Source organism: Mercenaria mercenaria, chromosome 2 (genome assembly GCF_021730395.1).
Source record: "Mercenaria mercenaria strain notata chromosome 2, MADL_Memer_1, whole genome shotgun sequence".
Lineage (NCBI taxonomy): Eukaryota > Metazoa > Mollusca > Bivalvia > Venerida > Veneridae > Mercenaria > Mercenaria mercenaria.
The window spans coordinates 47015359-47036218 of NC_069362.1; the positions used below are offsets into that span (position 1 = coordinate 47015359).

Here is a 20860-nt window from a genome sequence, read left to right on the forward strand (position 1 = left end):
ATATTTTATTGATAAATATTTACTCAGTTATACTAATAACATGAAATAATTTGTTGAAACATATCTAAAGATAAAGATTTGTATTATAAAGTAATATCGATGGAAAAGTTTTTGTTAAAAACAGTGGTCATTTTTGCCCCCCATTTTTAACCCTTTCAGAGGCATTTCCCAGATGGCCAACATATATTTTTGGATTCAGCATACCAAAAATATGTTATAAAAGTATGTTGGACCAAATACTAACAAAATGCTTGTAACTTCTTAAATAAGCTTATATCTGCAAAATCGGACTAGACTAGTACCGATAATGAGATGTTGAGGGAGATTCATGTAAATTTTAGAACTTGTTTCACAATCGACATAAAATAAATTATTATAAACCATATATATTTCATAATTTATTGAAAAATCCTTTCTTTACAGTACATACTGTATCTAATATTGACTAGCATTTCAACTTTGATTTCCAAATCACATCACATGGTAACACAAAGAGCAAGAAACTACAGCTACTGTATTTTACACGTACATATTCAGTCTAAGAAGAGGTGAGGTTGATCGTCTGAATGTTTCGGTAATTTAAGAAATGTCTTGCATCTATACATTAATGTCTGAAATTTCAAAATTCTGAACACAGGTACATTACCTTATTTTCAGATTTTACATTTGCATAACGGAATTTCTATTAGTAAAATGGAATTAAAAGACTTAAACATTTTCAATGGGACATTCTTTTAAATAAATCTATAATACTAATTTAGTACAAGATTATTGATACATGTAAGTAATTTCTGAATGTTGCCGAACAATTGCAGACTTTAAGATTTCAATTTGTTTTATTATTAAGACATAGAGCTTTTCCGTCAAATTTCTAGGCAAGGAATCATGGAACCGCCGTCGCCAAGCGCTCGTAGTATAAACATATTTTCATTAATGCCCTGAAACTACCCGATTATTTTTTTACAGTTGCTTGACAAAGAATTTTTTGTTTTTCGTTCCACTGAAATAGTCGTGCTATTTTCGAAATTCGACAGGTGTCTGAAAATCGTTCTTAGAAGCCTAATAGTGAGAAAGAGTACTGTATCTTAACAAAATTTGAAACTCTGCAATATTCGATACTGAAGAGATGGAAACTATCAAAAGTCTATAATGCGATTTCTAACCTTTTTAGAAACATGGTTAATTTCAGTACTGAATAGAACACATCAGAATTTCAGAATGTATTTTCTAACCTTTTTAGGAACTCGGTAATGTTCACTACTGAGTACCGAACAGATGGAAAATATTAGAAGTTTAGAATGTGTTTGCTAATAATAAGATGAACTCGGTAATGTTCGATACTGAAAAATAAATGAAATCGAATTTAGGTGTCTAACAATTTTAGGAACTTGGTAATGCTCGATACTGAAAAATAAATGAAATCGAATTTAGGTGTCTAACAATTTTAGGAACTTGGTAATGCTCGATACTGAAAAATAAATGAAATCGAATTTAGGTGTCTAACAATTTTAGGAACTTGGTAATGCTCGATACTGAAAAATAAATGAAATCGAATTTAGGTGTCTAACAATTTTAGGAACTTGGTAATGCTCGATACTGAAAAATAAATGAAATCGAATTTAGGTGTCTAACAATTTTAGGAACTTGGTAATGCTCGATACTGAAAAATAAATGAAATCGAATTTAGGTGTCTAACAATTTTAGGAACTTGGTAATGCTCGATACTGAAAAATAAATGAAATCGAATTTAGGTGTCTAACAATTTTAGGAACTTGGTAATGCTCGATACTGAAAAATAAATGAAATCGAATTTAGGTGTCTAACAATTTTAGGAACTTGGTAATGCTCGATACTGAAAAGATGGCAACATATGAGAAGCTTAAAACAAGGAAAACGCTATTGTTTTTGATAATTTTAAAACTTTGTTAATGTTCGTAATTGGAAAGATAGAAACATGTTAGGACTTAAGAACTGTGAAATGTTCGCTACTGAAAATATGGGAACATTTTATGAAGTCTAGAAAAACACTTTGTCAAGCAGTACTGTTACCTGACAATTTTAGAACTTCAGATATGTTCATTACTGACATCTTCTACACAAATGACATAATCATATCAAAGATTGGAACCTAAACAGAGTCTAAATTCCGTTCAAATACAAGCAGTACAAGACAAGTACAGACGTACTGAATATTATATCACAGCTAACAACCGTATAAACATTAAAAATAAATAACAAATGTCTCCTCTCATAAATAAAACAAGAGGACCATGATGGTCCTGAATCGCTCACCTCTTCCCACATGACCCAGTTTTGAGTATGACGTCGTTTTTTCTATTATTTGACATAGTGACCTAGTTTTTGAGCTCATGTGACCCAGTTTTGAACTTGACCTAGATATTATCAAGATAAAAATTCTGACCAATTTTCATGAAGATCCATTGAAAAATATGGCCTCTAGAGAGGTCGTAAGGTTTTTCTATTATTTGACCTATTGACCTAGTTTTCGAAGGTACGTGACCCTGTTTTGAACCTTACCTAGTTATCAATAAGTGAACATTCTCACTAATTTTCATGAAGATCTCATGAAAAATATGGCCTCTAGAGAGGTCACAAGGTTTTTCTATTTTTATACCTACTGGCCTAGTTTTTGACCGCACGTGATCCAGTTTCGAACTTAATCTAGATGTCATCAAGGTGAACATTCAGATCAATTTTCATGAAGATCCATTGAAAAATGTGGCCTCTAGAGAGGTCAAAAGATTTTAATAATTTTAGACCTACTGACATAGTTTTTGAACGCAGTTGACCCAGTTTAAAACTTGACCTAGATATCGTCAAGATGAACATTCAGACCAACTTTCATACAGATTCCATGAAAAGTATGGCCTCTAGAGGGTTTTTTTATTATTTGACCTACTGACCTAGTTTTTGAAGGCACGTGATCCAGTTTCAAATTTGGCCTAGATATCATCAAGGTGAACATTCTGACTTATTTTTATGGAGATCCATTCAAAAGTATGGCCTCTAGAGAGGTCACAAGATTTTTCTATTTTTAGACCTACTGACCTAGTTTTTGACCGCACTTGACCCTGTTTCGAATTTGACCTAGATATCATTAGGATGAACACTCAGACCAATTTTCATACAGATCCCATGAAAAATATGGCCTTTAGAGAGGTCACAAGGTTTTTCCATTATTTGACCTACTGACCTAGTTTTTGATGGCACGTGACCCACTTTCGAACCTGACTTAGATATCATCAAGATGAACATTCTGACCAATTTTCATGAAGATTTCATGAAATATATGGCCTCTAGAGAGGTCACAAGGTTTTTCTATTTTTAGACCTACTGACCTAGTTTTTTACCGCACATGACCCAGTTTCAAATTTGACCTAGATATCATCAAGATGAACATTCAGACCAACTTTCATACAGATCCCATGAAAAATATGGCCTTTAGAGAGGTCACAAGTTTTTTCTATTATTTGACCTACTGACCTAGTTTTAAAGGCACGTGACCCACTTTCGAACTTGACCTAGATATCATCAAGGTGAACGTTCTGACTAACTTTCATGAAGATCTTGTGAAATATATGGCCTCTAGAGGTCACAAGGTTTTTCTATTTTTAGACCTACTGATCTAGTTTTTGATGGCACGTGACCCAGTTTCGAACTTGACCTAGATATCATCAAGGTGAACATTCTGACCAATTTTCATGAAGATCTTGTGAAATATATGGCCTCTAGAGAGGTCACAATGTTTTTCTATTTTCAAACCTACTGACCTAGTTTTTGATGGCACGTGACCCAGTTTCAAACTTGACCTAGATCTCATCAAGATAAACATTCTGACCAACTTTCATAAAGATCCCATGAAAAATGTGACCTCTAGAGTGGTCACAAGCAAAAGTTTACGGACGCACGCAAGGACGCTCGGACGGACGACGGACGACGAACACCGCGCGATCACAAAAGCTCACAATGTCACTTTGTGACAGGTGAGCTAATAAAAAACAGAAACAAATGGGAAATACTAGAGCCCAAAATATAACTTCTACAATACAAAAATATATCATATCTCTTAATATATAATTAAAATATTTAAAGATTTCTTTTTTTCCCTTGTTCCATAATCTGCTGATGAACGCACGTGTATAGTCTTAACGGGCTGTACGCAACTCGTGCGGTTATAATTTTGGTAAAGCGTTTCGGGGATGTTTCAACATAACTTACTCTTCGAATAAGTAGAGGGTATCTATTCATTTCAGTGCAAGATCATAATGTCTTTTTAAGTTGATATTAAATACATATTTAAACAAGTAGCGTAGCCACGAGTGAAAATATAAGACCAGACTGTTACGAGGGAAAACATGTAAATCAAACACATTTTCTTTTTATCTGATGTTTTTTCAATGTCCTTGGCCAAATTCTTCCCGTGTTGTAGTTCCATATCTGATTCAGTTAAAAAGTATATAGTTTTACTGTCTTATTATAAGATACCTTTCAATACCTCACTAAAACATGGTCCTAAACTGTACTGTATAATGAAATCTTATGACAAATATACACCCACAGGCTGTGGTTATAAGTCAGAATGCTTTAAAACAGCCATAGTTATATGAGATACTTTAACAAAACAGATCTTTTTTTTCGGATATCGTCTTGGATACTTTGATACAAATTGTCGCAGACATAAACAACTCCATAGATAATTATTTGGCAAATGTCCAACTATCTACATGTAAACAGAGTCTATATCTGCGGCATTGTCATTTGGCACTTGAATTGGGAGGGAGGGATCCGCCTTTTTACTTCTTTGCGACCGTTTCACTCTGGATTTATCGGTCGAGTCGAAAAACTCTGGATCTGCGCCCATATTGTACTCCCGCGTACCGTCAAATATTTCTGGTTCTTTGTTTTTATTTCGCTTTCTAGACTTTTTCTTTCTTTTCCCTTCAGTTGTCTCAGTGGCTGTATCTCTCATAGGCAAGGGAGGTAACTGATTCGCTCTTCCGCCTGCAGTACTTGGAAAGTCGTCTGTCATTATTCCAAGCGTGGCCTTGTTACCGAAAACGAGTCTTTCATCCGAGTCAGCTCTTCCAGTGTAGTCTTCGCCTTCAGTGTGAAGATCTTCTTCCTCCGTCTGTGGCTCTGACTTGTCCTCAGCCGGCCCCACTGCCATTTCCCGTTGTTTTTTTCGGTATATTACAAAGACGACTATCAGAGCGACAATGACAATGGTTAACAATACTCCAAGGACAATAAGAGGAATCAGAAGGCTAGAGCCGTCTTTTTCTTCTGTAGACCGACCTACAGGCGGCTTTGGGTATCCTGTGTCATTTCGCAAACGCTCCCATACTTTTACAGTAAGGATGGCGATGGATGACAAATCAATGTTCTGGAGGTCTTTCCTTACCTTCAGGACAAAAACATTATATTTATGAAACTAAGTATTCTTAAAAGTGACTAAACTAAAAAATCAAATTTTACATAACAAATAAAAGAATGTGTAGCATGTCGAAGTGGTTGGTAAATTTCAGTAGTCTATATCAGAAAAGATGAAAGTATTAGCAATAATATTTTAAAAGCAAATCCAATGACGGTTTACGTAAACGTCTAGAAATACGTTGTGTGAAGCCAAAAACGTAAAAGAAAGGGACCAAAAATACAATACACTCATACAAATCCAGATCTGTGACATATACCTCAATAACGAGTCTAAACTCAGAGTCCGGCAGATTAGCTGCATCGACAGATTTCGCCTGTGTGACAGCACCTGTGCTCGCGTCCATTGTGAATAAATTGTTCTTGTTACCTGAAACAGCCATTTTGAATTGCTAGTATATATTGTTCAGGCGAATACTAATTATAAGGGAATGGACACAAAACTTCGCTGCCTAAAATTTAAACTGTGCATATTACACTTTGGAACGGTAAAGAATGCTGTCAAGGTTTACTGCTTAGGCTTGCGGCCGCCATTTCGGTCGAAAAATCGTTTGTCTCCTAAACTCTTGCCTTTGATAACCATTCACATTAATGTTTGAAATAACATGATTACTAAACACAATTTGTCGAAACGCATATGAATAAGATAATCTTTTCACTGATAACAGACAAAACTTTAAAATTCAGAGTTAATTTCGTCCATGACTAGTTAGTATCGTTTTCTACATGTATGGTACTCAAATCAGTTAACGGAAACAAGAGCAAGCTAGTACCTAAATCTTGTTACGTGAGATGCTATATGACTATATGTAAAGTCGCGAAAACATGTGACAAATCGTTGAATCAAGCTCCTGACCATCAGACTCTTATCGTCTTATATTGTCCGTGGTATAGGTGAGCAGAATGAAAAACATAAAAGTAGATTATAACATCTCAATGGCAATTCTAGTGGTTAACCTAGCCTTGCATACGTAAACCAGGTCAACAAACAAAGCACACACACGTGCCATCCACGTAAGAAACAATCTTTCTATTAAGACTGAAACAAAAGGCAAGAAAATAGCTATTATTATATTTAAAAGGACTTTATTTTTGTCAACTATTTTTCTTATATATACTGTTGAATTCACAATGTTCTTACCAGACTTTATAGAATAAAGTAAAGCAGTCCCAAGAGTGTCGTCATCTTTTCCTTTCAGTGGTGGTGTTATCTCCAAAGAACCCTGAGTCATAAAAATAAAAATAAATGAATCGTTGAGATATCTTCCCCGTCAATAAAAATATGACGATCATAGTAATTACTTTGCTTTAAACATTTATAGCCAGACCACCCATTTAGAAAAACTGGAATGTGCGACGCTAACCAACAATTTCCAATATGCTGTGACTATTTGATTAAAATATATTAACTGACTGTACGTATGTATGCTTTGTAAACTTTTCGAATGTGCAGAAATGGACACGACAGCACCCATTAGAATAATAGACACATGTATGGTGGACAGTAACACTTTGATGGCATTCTTTTTTTCCTGTGCCACTTTAATCATTAGAGTTATGAATGGCAGTCGTTCTAATGACCATTTGAAAACTTATCGTTTTTTTTTTGTTTTTTTTTTTTTTTTTTGTAAAAAATCTGTAAGCCCTAGGATGGAAGTATGAATGTTCGTTTCTTACCAAATAATTTCCAGCAAGGCACAATACACAATGGTGCCATATTGCACATCAGTTATGTTGCTAGTAACTTAATACTTTAAGGTTAAATGTGTGATTTTTACTTACTACTATCCGCCAACAGCTTTTGTCAGTCTGCGTACTGCATTTTCGTACGGATAATATTGTATAATTATATTGTACGGTCACATGTTGCAAATGCAAATCGCATATTGGAAGAGCAAAATAAGTACAGGATTAAAGACTTTTGTTTACATACCGTGTACAAAAGACGTGTTACAGACACAAATGCCGGCGCTGGACACGGCGCTGGACAATTTGGATACTCAAAATACGGCACTTGGTCGTCTACATCTTCTATATTTACTTGCAATGTGGTCCGAGCTGTTTTCGCGTCAGCTGATTGGCCATCCTTTAAAATAAAGACTGTCTGTACATGCTTTGAACAAATTTGTTTGAGTTGATTTACTGTAAGGAACGTGTTTACATGAACATTTTACATGATCTGCCTATTCAAATGAATAACCAATGAGCATTTTAGAACACAGTGAAATGCATTGTAACTTTTCGGTATGCAATCATTCTTGATATTAATTTGTACATCTTGCCTAACGTGCTATTAATCTGTTTTGTTTTTCCTTCTTTTTTCTAGATTTTTATAATTGCGGTATAAAGCAATTTCGTACAAATTTAATGGCTTATAAACAAGTTAAAGTAAAGACTTATTTCACTGTAAAATCATACTTTGAAATAATGGAGTTTAAAAGAGCGTCAAACTTGTTCTTACCGCTACACTTAGGTTTAGGGAACGGGTATTCTTTGCTGTTGTGTCAAAATCAAGCGGTTTTGTTAGAGTAATATTTCCTGTTGAAGAAGCCGGAATACTGAAAAAGGCTGACCCGTCATACTAAAATAGAAATGATTTACTCTTATTGACATGAAAGGAGCCATTCATTAATTGTTTTATTATATTGCATCAGAAATAAATTATAGAGGACAAAAGCTCCATATCTTATCGAAGGGTATATGTCGCGCGCAACTGGGGTCATGGTGAACAGGTGTTTAAAAGTTTTACTTCAGTCCATTTTAAACCGAAGAAGAGGTTTGCGTCAGAAAGTACCATGCACTAATTACGTATACACATTCAACCGAATCTAAGGGCACAATAGTGTAACAGCTCAACTGATCATAAATTAGTCACAAACATCTACACGTGTATGAAGTTTCACTAAAGTCCATTTAATACTGCAGTAGTTCACGTCATTTAACAATAACGATAATGGCTGCGTTCAGATTTCATATGAGTTTAGCCCTAAAATCTACAATTATTTGACCAACTTTTAAGAAATAGGTCATGTACAGTCAAACTACATACTTCTTGAATCCATGAAGTTCCACCTAAAATTGTGGAAGTATTTCAAACTAAAAATGTTTTACTGTTTAGGACAGATACTTAAAATATTCTGAAAAATTTGTCCCCCTTTGAAAATGAATGCCATTTGTAAAGAAATAAAAAAAAAACTATTGCTGAAAACTGTGTTCCACCAATATATGTGAAATTTCAACACTCGCACGCTATTGCAAATGCATCACAACGAACATGTATAACAGTTCCTTGAAAATGGTGAGTTTTTAAAGGCGTTTGACTGTCCGGAAGTCGGGCCCCTTAAGGCAGTCCTTTTCCGGAATTCAGTTTTTATATCAGTATACTGACACTTGTTTTGTAGAGTAATGTAATATACACGCTATCATAACAAAAACTAAAAAAACAAGTGTCAGTATACTGATATAAACATTGAATTCCAGAGAAGGACTGCCTAAAGGGGACAGTATGGCACAACATGTAATGGTCAGGTAAAATATTGGTAACAATGTTGTTCGTTTATCAAAAATTTCTGTGTTTTGGTGATATACTCCTAAACCTTAATAACGGAATTTCAACAGACCCAACCTCTCAGAAGACTTATCCATTCACATCATACGGTTATATAAAGTCAAACAACAAACTAGCAGGAAAGACATGATTATTTTTATCATGATATAGGTCTTAAGTATTTTTACTTACGTCAGCTATACTGTATGGATGAATTTGGAAATAAAAGTTCTGAACACCTCCCACATCTTCATCTTTAACTTTCGACTTCAGTTTGTATACCACAGTGCCAACCCGCGTGGACTTCAAAATAATATATTAAAGTTATGATATATAATACAATGTGTGGCAGCTCAAAATGGTAGCAGCGCATTTTCGTAGTCATTACTAAAAATCGGCCGGGTCCAAAATGCGTTCCACTCAACGCATTTCGGTAGTTTACAAAAACGTTGTAATAAAATGTGTTGAATATGAACACTTCCGACGCAAAACGGTATTAATGATTATCTCATGATTTACAAAAAGAATATTTTGTGAAAAATGAACACTAATATCTCAAAGAGGGTCATGATGGAACTGAGTCACTGATCCTTGACGTTTTGACCTTGAAAATATACAGTCAAGCAGGACCATTAAAACACACGTGAAAGAGGTGAATGCAACTCTAGCTTTGACATACATCTAAGATATTTAAGGAACGTGGCACAACTGTTCACCACACTATGTCGTTCGCATGACCCTGGGACAGGTTTCACAAACGCCCTTAAGTACAGACTGTTTCAGATTAAAATTCATGAGATTCATGAAAAAAGATCACATGAGACGTGTTGTATTATACGTTTAAAAGTGTATGCAAGATAGGCATGTAACCTCGAAACCCTTCACCTTTAAAAAGAAAAAATGCCGGAAATGTTTATCTACAACCTCTTAATCAGACTTATAATTCACCATTTATGGATGCTTAAAATATCTAGGTGAAGGGCCTACGTGCATCCTCACATTTATACTTCGTTTTACAGAATTCAACATTTTCGTGCTTGAAAAAAAACTCGGTGGACTATTTCTCCGACAACACTAGTACATCAAAACAACAAACAATACAATGTAATTGCCTGGAAAAGCGTTGATTGAGGCCCCTTTCATACGCTCAGGAATCTACATTTTGGTTGTTTTTATACAAAAACTATATCTCTGGAGGGGAACTCAGTATCCCCTCTCCCAACTTTTTTATAGGAGACATTCCCTCCTTTTATTTCTCTCTTTTGTTCGTAATGGAAAAAAAGAGAGCACAGCCCCTAATGTTGATAATAAAAAACTACCAAAATACTATTCCATGATCCCTAACACATCATATGTACCATCGAACGCATTTTGTCGCTACCAAAACTCGGTCGAATTTGGGTAGTGTTTAACAAAATGCGTTGCTACCATTTTGAAGTGTAACATAACAATGTTTAAATAATTACGATAATGATTATTCTGCAAAGTAGCATGCTATGACGTAACGTATCATACTGAAACAAAACATTACTGAATGTAAAGGTTGATAGAGCTTAGACTACAGGGTCCGTCTTCGAAAAAGTTTGGTTAAGTTTAAAACTTCCTATAAAGCCTATACATTATCTTTTTTCACTGTAATTGTTCAATAAGCACAGCTGCATATAATCTGAGTGATGGGAGTTAACTTTATCAAATTTTCAGTTTAGATAAAAAGCTCACATAAACATCTACGTCAGTGGAGCAAAGAAAATTGTAACTTATAATTAATTAAAAAGAATACATCCTTTTTGTCTTAATTGTGCCAATAAACTTGTCATCTTTATTCGATGAAGATAGCTTTCTTATTTTTTCTAAATTAAATTACCTCCTTTGATTGTAATCAAAACAATAGAAGCCTCATAAATACCTGACATTTACCATACAGACATATTCCTGAGGCAAGAGTTGTCGATATTTACAACAAAATAGATATAAATTACTAATACATAGGCTATTTTTAAATTAGTTCATCAATACAAAATTAATTTCATGATGTCTTTCTGTTTCAACATATTTCTCTAGTTTTATGTTATAACTTACCTCTGGTAATGTTATATTGTAAGGGCTGTTTACAAATACTGGAGTAAATTCATTCACTGGCGTCACACTTATGAACACATCATTCTGTAATATATCATTCATTACATGTGTGCATATATGTTTGTTTGTTTTGGGTTTAACGCCATTTTTCTACAGTATTTCGGTCATGTAAGAACAGGTAGTATAGTTGTAGATGCACAATTAAGATGTTAACAAACCGTAAGTCCTTTATTTTGAAACGAACTTAAAACGCCGCACTGTCACAAGTGAATGTTTAAAAAAGGTATGTCTCTTTAACGGTAACGGGAATTGTGGGCGATCTTGTTTACATTATTTTACATGCATTCGTCCAGAAAAAAAATAAGTACCGTATTTCCATCGCAGGTTACTGTCAGGGTTATCGTGGTTATGTCAACTTCATACTGAAGAACAAAAAAGTTATTAGTCTAGAAATACAAAGGAAAAAATGAAACAAACAACAATTGTGCTTACTTTCCTTGATTCAGTATTTGCGATCTTATCTCTAATAACTTAATTCCGGAAACCAGGTAGAAATGTCGTATAATGCGTACTGCTAACTGATTAAGTGATTTAATATGTTGCGCCTTGCTCATGTCAATTGCCAACTGTGTGAAAGATAAAATTAATGCAGTTAAATGCCAAATGCTTATCATAGTCTGTTCGTTTTTATAAAAAAAATTTTTGTACTTCTATAAATAGTTTTCTCTCTTCAAAAAGGTAAATCTGAACACATTTGAGGAAACAGTTTCTATAGAAAGCCAGTGCGCTATACTAAATGACAATTGTTTAAAGAGAAAAAGTTAGCGCAAAATGCTCTTTGCTTAATGGCTTATTGTCAAATATTAACGGTAATACAGTAATTCCCAAACGATAAATGCCAATTGTTAATTGCAAAATGCTAATTGATAAATGCCAAATGCTTTTTGCTAAGTGCTAAGTGCTCTTTTCAAATAAATGATCTATGATTCCAACCTTTCAATAGTCATTGGCCTTTGTTACATGTTTTCATATTATTCAAGTGTACATTTATTTGCTGTTTGCTCATTAGGTGAACGAATTTTTCAAAAAATCAAAGATAAACATTTATCTTTTAGCAATCTTTCATTAAGCATTTTGCATTAAGCATTCAATATATGGCATATAGAATTTAATTAGAAGCATTCCGCATTTTAAAGTATTTGGCACTTAGCATTTAGTAATTGCCATTTTGGATTAAATATTTTTCATTTAGCATTTAGCAATTAGCATGACGCACCTGCCTTCCATAAGTTTCTTTCTCAAAATACGATCATTCAAATCCTTTAGACACTTGCAGAACTAACCTTAATGCTACGAGTTTGATAATAAGCATGCATATTTCTCTTGTGCTATGACAATAAGCATTTAGCAAATAGCATATGTACCGACTATTTATTACTTTTGCATTTATATGGTGGCTGATTGCTGTCATTTCGTGTTGGTGTGTTGGCGGGGCGAAAATACGACAATACGAAATCACAAAAACCCGACAAAAACCTATTAGTAATTTGTCGAGATTTCGTGTTTTCGCGAAAGAGGTATCTGGACATATTTTACGCGAAAACTCGATGTTAAGAGGGTGCCAACATGACATATTTATCTGTCGAGTTTTGTTTTGTTTGTTTGTTTGTTTTGGGTTTAACGCCGTTTTTCAACAGTATTTCAGTCATGTAACGGCGGGGAGTTAACCTAACCAGTGTTCCTGGGTTCTGTACCAGTACAAACAAGTTCTCCGCAAGTAACTGCCAACTTCCCCACATGAATCAGAGGTGGAGGACGAATTATTGCAGAAACAATGTCTTTTATCAAATCGTCACGGAGAACATAAGCCCCGCCCGGAGATCGAACTCACGACCCCGCGATCCGTAAACCAACGCTCCCCCTACTGAGCTAAGCGGGCGGGCTGTCGAGTTTTGTGTTGGCGGGTATAGATATGTTGTGTTGGCGCCCTTTATTTGAAATGCAGTCGTGCTTTCGATCCGAAAACACGAAAACTGGATAAATTAGGTATTTGTCGATTTTTCGTGTTGTCAAGTTTTCGTCCCGCCAACACGAAAACAGGACAAATACATTGCTTGTCGAGTTTTCGTATATTTTTTTCGCCCCGCCAACAGGAAACCACGAAAACTCGACATTTTAGGGATTTGTCGTGTCCTCGCCCCGCCGACACGACAACATGAAAACAGTACAAATACACAACGTATAACTTTAAGAATTAAAATTGACTAAATATGATCTATTTTAGATATTATACCACATTTATTTAGCACTCTTTTCATACATATGTGCACGTTCAAAAGTGCTTTACAGAATAAACTTCAAACAATACAAACAAAATCATACAAAAATAATGCATTTCATATTAACAAAAATCACGAATGTAAAACATATACATGTGGATAAAACAAGACACCAGAGGCCACCATTGCATTCCTAAATTTCAAATATTTCTGTGAGAATACCATCTTACCCCCTCACGTACCTCAAATTTTGGATAAAAATGAAGCAGGGAATACCATTTCATACATACGTTTCAATAATGACAAGGGAGAGACCCTAAACATACTTATATATTTTGGAATTGTCTAAAACAGTAAAGCTTCTTGGGAATCTTATTTTGTTCATACATGTTATAGTGTTGAAAGTACCCAATACTGTGTTGGTATAGGCACCATATCCCTCCCCAACCTCCACACAGACGTATGCAGGAGTATAAACTCATCCGTAATCCAGATCATTCATTACGTATACACTTCATTGAATGGAGAGTAACGGAATTGATTGGCCAAATGGAAACAGTGAAATCAAAAAATCATGAAATCGTGAAGTTTAATGGTGAAATGGTGAAATCGTGAATTCGTGAAGTGGAAATCGTGAATTCGCGAAGTGCAAATCGTGAAATCAAGAAATCGTGAAGTTTTTTTCGTGAAATCGTGAATTCGTGAATTCGCGAAGTGGAAATCGTGAAATCAGGAAGCAGAAATCGTAAATTCGTGAATTCATGAAGTGGAAATCGTGAAATCATGAAGCAGAAATCGTGAAATAATGAAGTTAAAATGTCACCACGGGTCTTTCGTAGACATCTGACAAATTGTTGTACTGTTTTATAATCTCAGATCTTTACTGAATATAATTAAATTCTTAATTGACGGTTCGTTCAAATGGAAAGGAAAATGCTTCTAAAACCCCGTGCCACTGGTTTCGGAATATGTTAACTTTACGTTTTACATGAGATGTCTGAAAAATATTTATTGTGTTTTCGTTTTGTTACCTAATTTGTCGAGTTTTCGTGTTTTCGTGTCGGCGGGGCGAAAACACGAGAATACGAAAACTCGACAAGTAATGTATTTGTCCTGTTTTCCTTTAGGTGGGGTAAAATACGACAACACGAAAACTCGATAAATGCCTAATTTGTTGAGTTTCCGTGTCGGCGGGGCGAAAACACAAAATTACGATAGCTGACGACAAAATAAATGGCGCCAACGCAACATATTGATACCCACCAACACGAAAACTCGATAGATAAATGTTCGTGTCAGCGCCTTCCAAACTTCGAGTTTTCGAGAAAAATGTGACGTGATTTCGCCCCACCGACAGGACAAAACAAAAACACGAAAACTCGCCAACTTAGTTTTTTTTTTCAAACTTTTTCGCCCCACCGACACGCCAACAGGAAATGGCAGAAATCAGCCACCCTACAATTAGCATGGTGCCCGGCATTCCATGGGTATTTACTGCTAATTGTCAACAGCTATAATGCGTAAGTGTAAAAGGTGTCATTTAAGGCTATAGTTGTATCAGACTGATCATATTAGTGGAAATATAGAAAAAAAATATCAAAGGTTTAGACTAGTGTATTTCTAACTACTGCCATGTCTATCTGTAATCCACTGGCCTTCCGAGAAATAAAACTGGCGATATTTCTTCCAGTCAGTAAAATTTATGTTAACCGAAGCAGAGACAAAGCCCATATTAATTTTCAGTTTCAAATTGACAGTACACTATTAAAAATCTTTGTTATATTATGTAGCAAAAATATCGATTCTCACTGGTTTCTTTGGTAAGGCATTCTTAGAAATTGGATACAGTCGTAATTCAATGCCGCTTTTTAATTGTTCAACAACATAATTAGTCACTATTTCGAATTGCCAAAACTGACTTTGATAGTTTTTTTGGTCATCCAATCAAAAGCAAAATCTATTCATCATGAGATTCTATTTCATCCTTGCTCTACATTTTGACCAATCACAATTCATCTACTCGTATTTATAGTTCATATAAGAAGAAAGAAAAATGTTTCGCGCCTTCATGCATGTATAAACATTTGTTACTTATGTAGTTTACAATGGCAAAACTTGTTTGTGGTTGGCTTTCTGTGTAGAACCTTTATCAAAGATTTTTTTTTTCGATTTTGTTGAACAGTTCCTATTAAAAATTGCCACTTACACTTATCCAAAACTTCTCCAGATCTAGTTGTTGGGTGTTTTGCAGCTTAAAGGTTGTATCATTGTTAGTTAGCCTGAGAGCACTCTTAATATCACTCATAAATCCTTGAGGGTTCTTTGTAGCATTGGGGTTTTTCACTTGGAAAGTTACAGTGTGTCCTTGTGTTTTCGTTCCATTAAATATCAGAGTACCTGGAATATACACGTTTTCATTATACAAAGTCATATCCAGTTCAAATTATTTAAGATAATTATACATTCTGCTGGACCAACTAAACGATTTCAAGTGTTTGAATGGAAATATTAAAAAATAGCACGACAACTGACTCGATTGACTCGGAGCATCAAACGAAATCATATCTGGACAACGGCATACTAAAAGATGCTTTATCTAATTACACAAACGTGATTCTATTCTTCTATACACCATTGCACTGACTTCAACTGTCTACATTTTTGTGTGGGTGTGTGTGTAACCGCTGAAAATGTGCCCTGAAGATTCAATGCATCTGTCGAAAAATACTGACTATAATGATCTAGTATACCTTACTTATCGCACTACTTTGTGTAGTTGAATACGTGTGTTAAAGCCTTTGTATCACAAAGTTAGGTATGTACGTTACGTTGTTAATTCGTTTCCACGGAAGTACTGGTTTAGTTCAAGATATCACCATTTTCTACTGAAGTATGGAAAAATGCAGCGTAGTTATTAGCATATAAGTACCAAATTATCAGAACAGAACAGAACAAAACTTTATTGAAGAAACACAGATTATAGATATACGTTGTGGATTCGGGCGTAAATGTACTTTTAATATTGAACTAATCCAAGTAAAGGGGTGCTATAGTTTACTGAATAAATATTTTATACAAAAAAAGATACCAACCAATCGGACGTACTAAACTTGTCACGTTGGCGCAGTAGGTTAGCGTGAACCTCGCATACAATGCATTATGTGTAGGTGTGAGTTCGATAACTACATTGTATAATGTCCAGCTTTTTTCACGAAAGCCGGTATTAACGTTGATGATTCAACGGACAATTCAAAAATCGAAACTGCCAGCGAATCTAAGGATTAACCTTGTTTGTGAATGAAATATTTTTTTTTCTGATAAGAAATAAATTTTGAGAGAACAAAAAATATAAAAGAAAACCTGTGGGAAAAAAACTGAAGAAAAATAATTCAAAAAAGTAAATATTTAAGTCCAGGCAATGAAATATGATACGTTCTTTTTGCATTATAGGCCTAATCCATATTACAATAAAAAGAAATTCTGTTGGGGTTCGAACCCACAGGTTGCATGCATGCCATGTATCAGGGGCAATCACACTTACCAATACACTGTGCAGTCTTTGATCGCAATTCGGTCAATTTCTTACATTATATACCTATTTATTACGTAAATCATCAACCGAGATGATCCGAATACCAGATCCACCTTAGTTAATGAACTCGCACTAAGGTCATTTTTGAAGGTCAAAGTATATCTATAGAAAATATCATTTTGCAATTACCTGTTTACAAAACATATAATACAAGAAATTCACATACTCCGGGTATTGGTATTGGTGATATAAACATTTATGTTTGTGGGGGACAGTGGCTGATATTTTTCTTTTGTTTTATCTAAATCTAATATATTGAAGAAATACATAAAACGGACGCACAGCCATTTATTTCAATTGCACGGTTGTTTTCTTCACAGAGCATGTTCGTTTTTTCCTTAGTCAGACAACAACTACAACAAGAGGACCATGATGGTCCTGAATCGCTCACCTCTTCCCACATGATCCAGTTTTGAGTATGACGTCGTTTTTTCTATTATTTGACATAGTGACCTAGTTTTTGAGCTCATATGACCCAGTTTTGAACTTGACCTAGATATTATTAAGATAAAAATTCTGACCAAACTTCATGAAGATCCATTGAAAAATATGGTCTCTAGAGAGGTCACAATGTTTTTCTATTATTTGACCTATTGACCTAGTTTTTTAAGGCACGTGACCCAGTTTCCAACTTGACCTAGATATCATCAAGGTGAACATTCTGACCAGTTTTCATGAAGATCCATTCAAGGGTATGACCTCTAGAGAGGTCACAAGGTTTTTTTATTTCAAGACCTACTGACCTAGTTTTTGATCGCAGTTTACCCAGTTTCAAACAAGACCTAGATATCATCAAGATAAACATTCAGACCAACTTTCATACAGATCCCATGAAAAATATGGCCTTTAGAGAGGTCACAACGTTTTTTCATTATTTGATCTACTGACCTACTTTTAGATGGCACGTGATCCACTTTCGAACATGATCTAGATATCATCAAGATAAACATTCTGACCAATTTTTATGGAGATCCATTTACAAGTATGGCCTCTAGAGAGGTCACAAGGTTTTTCTATTTTTAAACCTACTGACCTAGTTTTTGACTGCACATGACCCTGTTTCGAACCTGACCTATATATCATCAAGATAAACATTCAGACCAACTTTCATGAAGATCCATTGAAAAATATGGCCTTTAGAGAGGTCACAAGGTTTTTCTATTATTTGACCTACTGACCTAGTTTTTGTCGGCACGTGACCCACTTTCGAACTTGACCTAGATATCATCAAGATGAACATTCAGACCAACTATCATATAGATCCCATGGAAAATATGGCCTCTAGAGAGGTCACAAGGTTTTTCTATTATTTGACCTACTGACCTAGTTTTTGACGGCACGTGACCCACTTTCGAACTTGACTTAGATATCATCAAGGTAAACATTCTGACCAATTTTCATGAAGATTTCATGAAATATATGGCCTCTAGAGAGGTCACAAAGTTTTTCTATTTTTAGACCTACTGACCTAGTTTTTGATCGCACGGGACCCAGTTTCGAACTTGACCTAGATATTATCAAGATGAACATTCAGACCAACTTTCATACAGATCCCATGAAAAATATAGCCTTTAGAGAGGTCACAAGGTTTTTCTATCATTTGACCTACTGACCTAGTTTTTGGGCACGTGACCCACTTTCGAACTTGACCTAGATATCATCAAGGTGAATGTTCTGACCAATTTTCATGAAGATCTTGTGAAATATATGACCTCTAGAAAGGTCACAAGGTTTTTCTATTTTTAGACCTACTGACCTAGTTTTTAAACGCACGTGACCCAGTTTCAAACTTGACCTAGATATCATCAAGGTGAACATTCTGACCAATTTTCATGAAGATCTTTGAAATATATGGCCTCTAGAGAGGTCACAAGGTTTTTCTATTTTTAGACCTCCTGACCTAGTTTTTGACGGCACATGACCCAGTTTCGAACTTTACTTAGATATCATCAAGGTGAACATTCTGACCAATTTTCATGAAGATTTTTTGAAATATATGGCCTCTAGAGAGGTCACAAGGTGTTTCTATTTTTAGACCTACTGACCTAGTTTTTAAACGCACGTGACCCAGTTTCAAACTTGACCTAGATATCATTAAGGTGAACATTCTGACCAATTTTCATGAAGATCTTATGAAAATTATGGCCTCTAGAGAGGTCACAAGGTTTTTCTATTTTTAGAACTACTGACCTAGTTTTTGATGGCACGTGACCCAGTTTCGAACTTGACCTAGAATTTACCAAGATGAACATTCTGACCCATTTTCATAAAGATCCCATGAAAAATGTGACCTCTAGAGATGTCACAAGGAAAAGTTTACGCACGCACGCACGGACGCACGGACGCATGGACGACGGACACCGCGCGATCACAAAAGCTCACCTTGTCACTTTGTGACAGGTGAGCTAAAAACGTATAACAAAGGATTATACATAGACGCATACTGTAACTATAAATTCGATCGGACACAGACGAGTACTATAACTATTAAACGGACATAGATGAATACTTCAACTATAAATTTTAAAATTGTGAACGGACATAGATAAATACTGTAACTATAGATTTGAACTTGTGAACGGACTTGGATGAATACTGTAACTATAAAACAGTTGTAGATGAATACTTCAACTAAAACATTAAAGTTGTGAAAGGGCATAGATGAATAGTCTTTAACTATAGATTTAAGCTTTTGAAAGGGCATAGTTGAATACTGAAACTATAAACTAAAACATTTGAACGGACATAGATGAATACTGTAACTATAAACCGGATATAGATGAATACTGAAACTAAGTAAGTACATGTAAAGTTGTGAATGGGCATAGAGGAATACTGTAACGATACATTAAAACGTGTGAATGACTAAAATAATCCGAACGTATTTAGCAAGATTTTTCAGCTGTTCTGATTTCTAGTGGCAAACAGTTCCTTGAATTTCGGGATATTGCGTCTTGTATAGAATTTTCTAGGGATTTTCTTTAAAGAATGGGCATACAAGTAAATAATGAAATTTGTCTCCTAAGTCTTTTAAAGGGCACAGAACAAATTTCCTTGTATGGAATAAATGACTGGCTCAACCAGCCCGTTTCTATTGTGAATCTATGGCTGCCTGTATGGAAATGCATAATTGGGAGTCTAAGGGAATTCAAAAGTAAAGTGAAATATTCCTCAAATGATATGCTACCTTTAAAACAACTACACATGTTCCTTCATTTGAAGTTTCAAGTTGCGAAGACCAGACCTTAATGTATTAATCAATCAAAGTACGTTTAAACTGTATGTATAGTTTTACAGCTTAATGAGTGCTGGTTTAACCATAGGTAAAAAATTCAAGTTGAGTCAGAAATTTGTTTAATAAAAGCAGCCCATTTAAAGGCATGAGTTGACTCTATCTTATATAGATAACAATTATTGGAATATTTAGTGTTTTTGAACTGAATTAACCTGTTACAGAAGTTGACCATTCAAGATCTAATGATTATTTCGATAGGGCAACGTCCAAGTTCAGCATACAACATGTATCTAGGGGTACTTTGTCTAAGTAAATTGGTGTGGACTTGCTCTACCATATCGAAGTTTTCAAAACCCCATATATTACTCCCGTACGTTAGAATAGAGAGGACTTTGTGGCCGGACTTTGTGGCCGAATAACTTCAATTATAAATCGATAGGAAGGTCAAGGTTATTGAACCTCATATATAACAAGTGCATGGATTTATTTGCCTGCGAAACTACATGCTTTTTACAAGATAGGAAAGATCCAGAGCTTGAGAAAATTACACATAAAGATTTATCCCCCTATTCACTTAGATTAAATAGATTGACCATTAATTCTGAAAATGTACTTGCTGGGTTTATTAGTACCAAAGACGACACATTTTGTTTTGGAGAAATTAATTTTTAACTTCC

At 34.9% G+C, this 20860-nt stretch overlaps 1 protein-coding gene across 1 annotated transcript in view; it reads right to left on the bottom strand.

Annotated features, from left to right (window-relative positions):
* Nucleotides 1–385: 385 nt before the first annotated feature.
* LOC123562180 (protocadherin-10-like) overlaps nt 386–20860 on the bottom strand; it is a 30466-nt gene continuing 9991 nt past the window's right edge. The window contains exons 3-11 of the mRNA XM_053536513.1: nt 15563–15753; nt 11446–11499; nt 11078–11161; nt 9191–9301; nt 7913–8032; nt 7385–7537; nt 6593–6674; nt 5712–5821; nt 386–5422 (exon numbers count right to left, since the gene is read on the bottom strand). Coding sequence (XP_053392488.1) covers nt 4742–5422; nt 5712–5821; nt 6593–6674; nt 7385–7537; nt 7913–8032; nt 9191–9301; nt 11078–11161; nt 11446–11499; nt 15563–15753 — 1586 coding nt within the window. The 3' untranslated portion in view covers nt 386–4741. The remainder of the gene's footprint in view (nt 5423–5711; nt 5822–6592; nt 6675–7384; nt 7538–7912; nt 8033–9190; nt 9302–11077; nt 11162–11445; nt 11500–15562; nt 15754–20860) is intronic.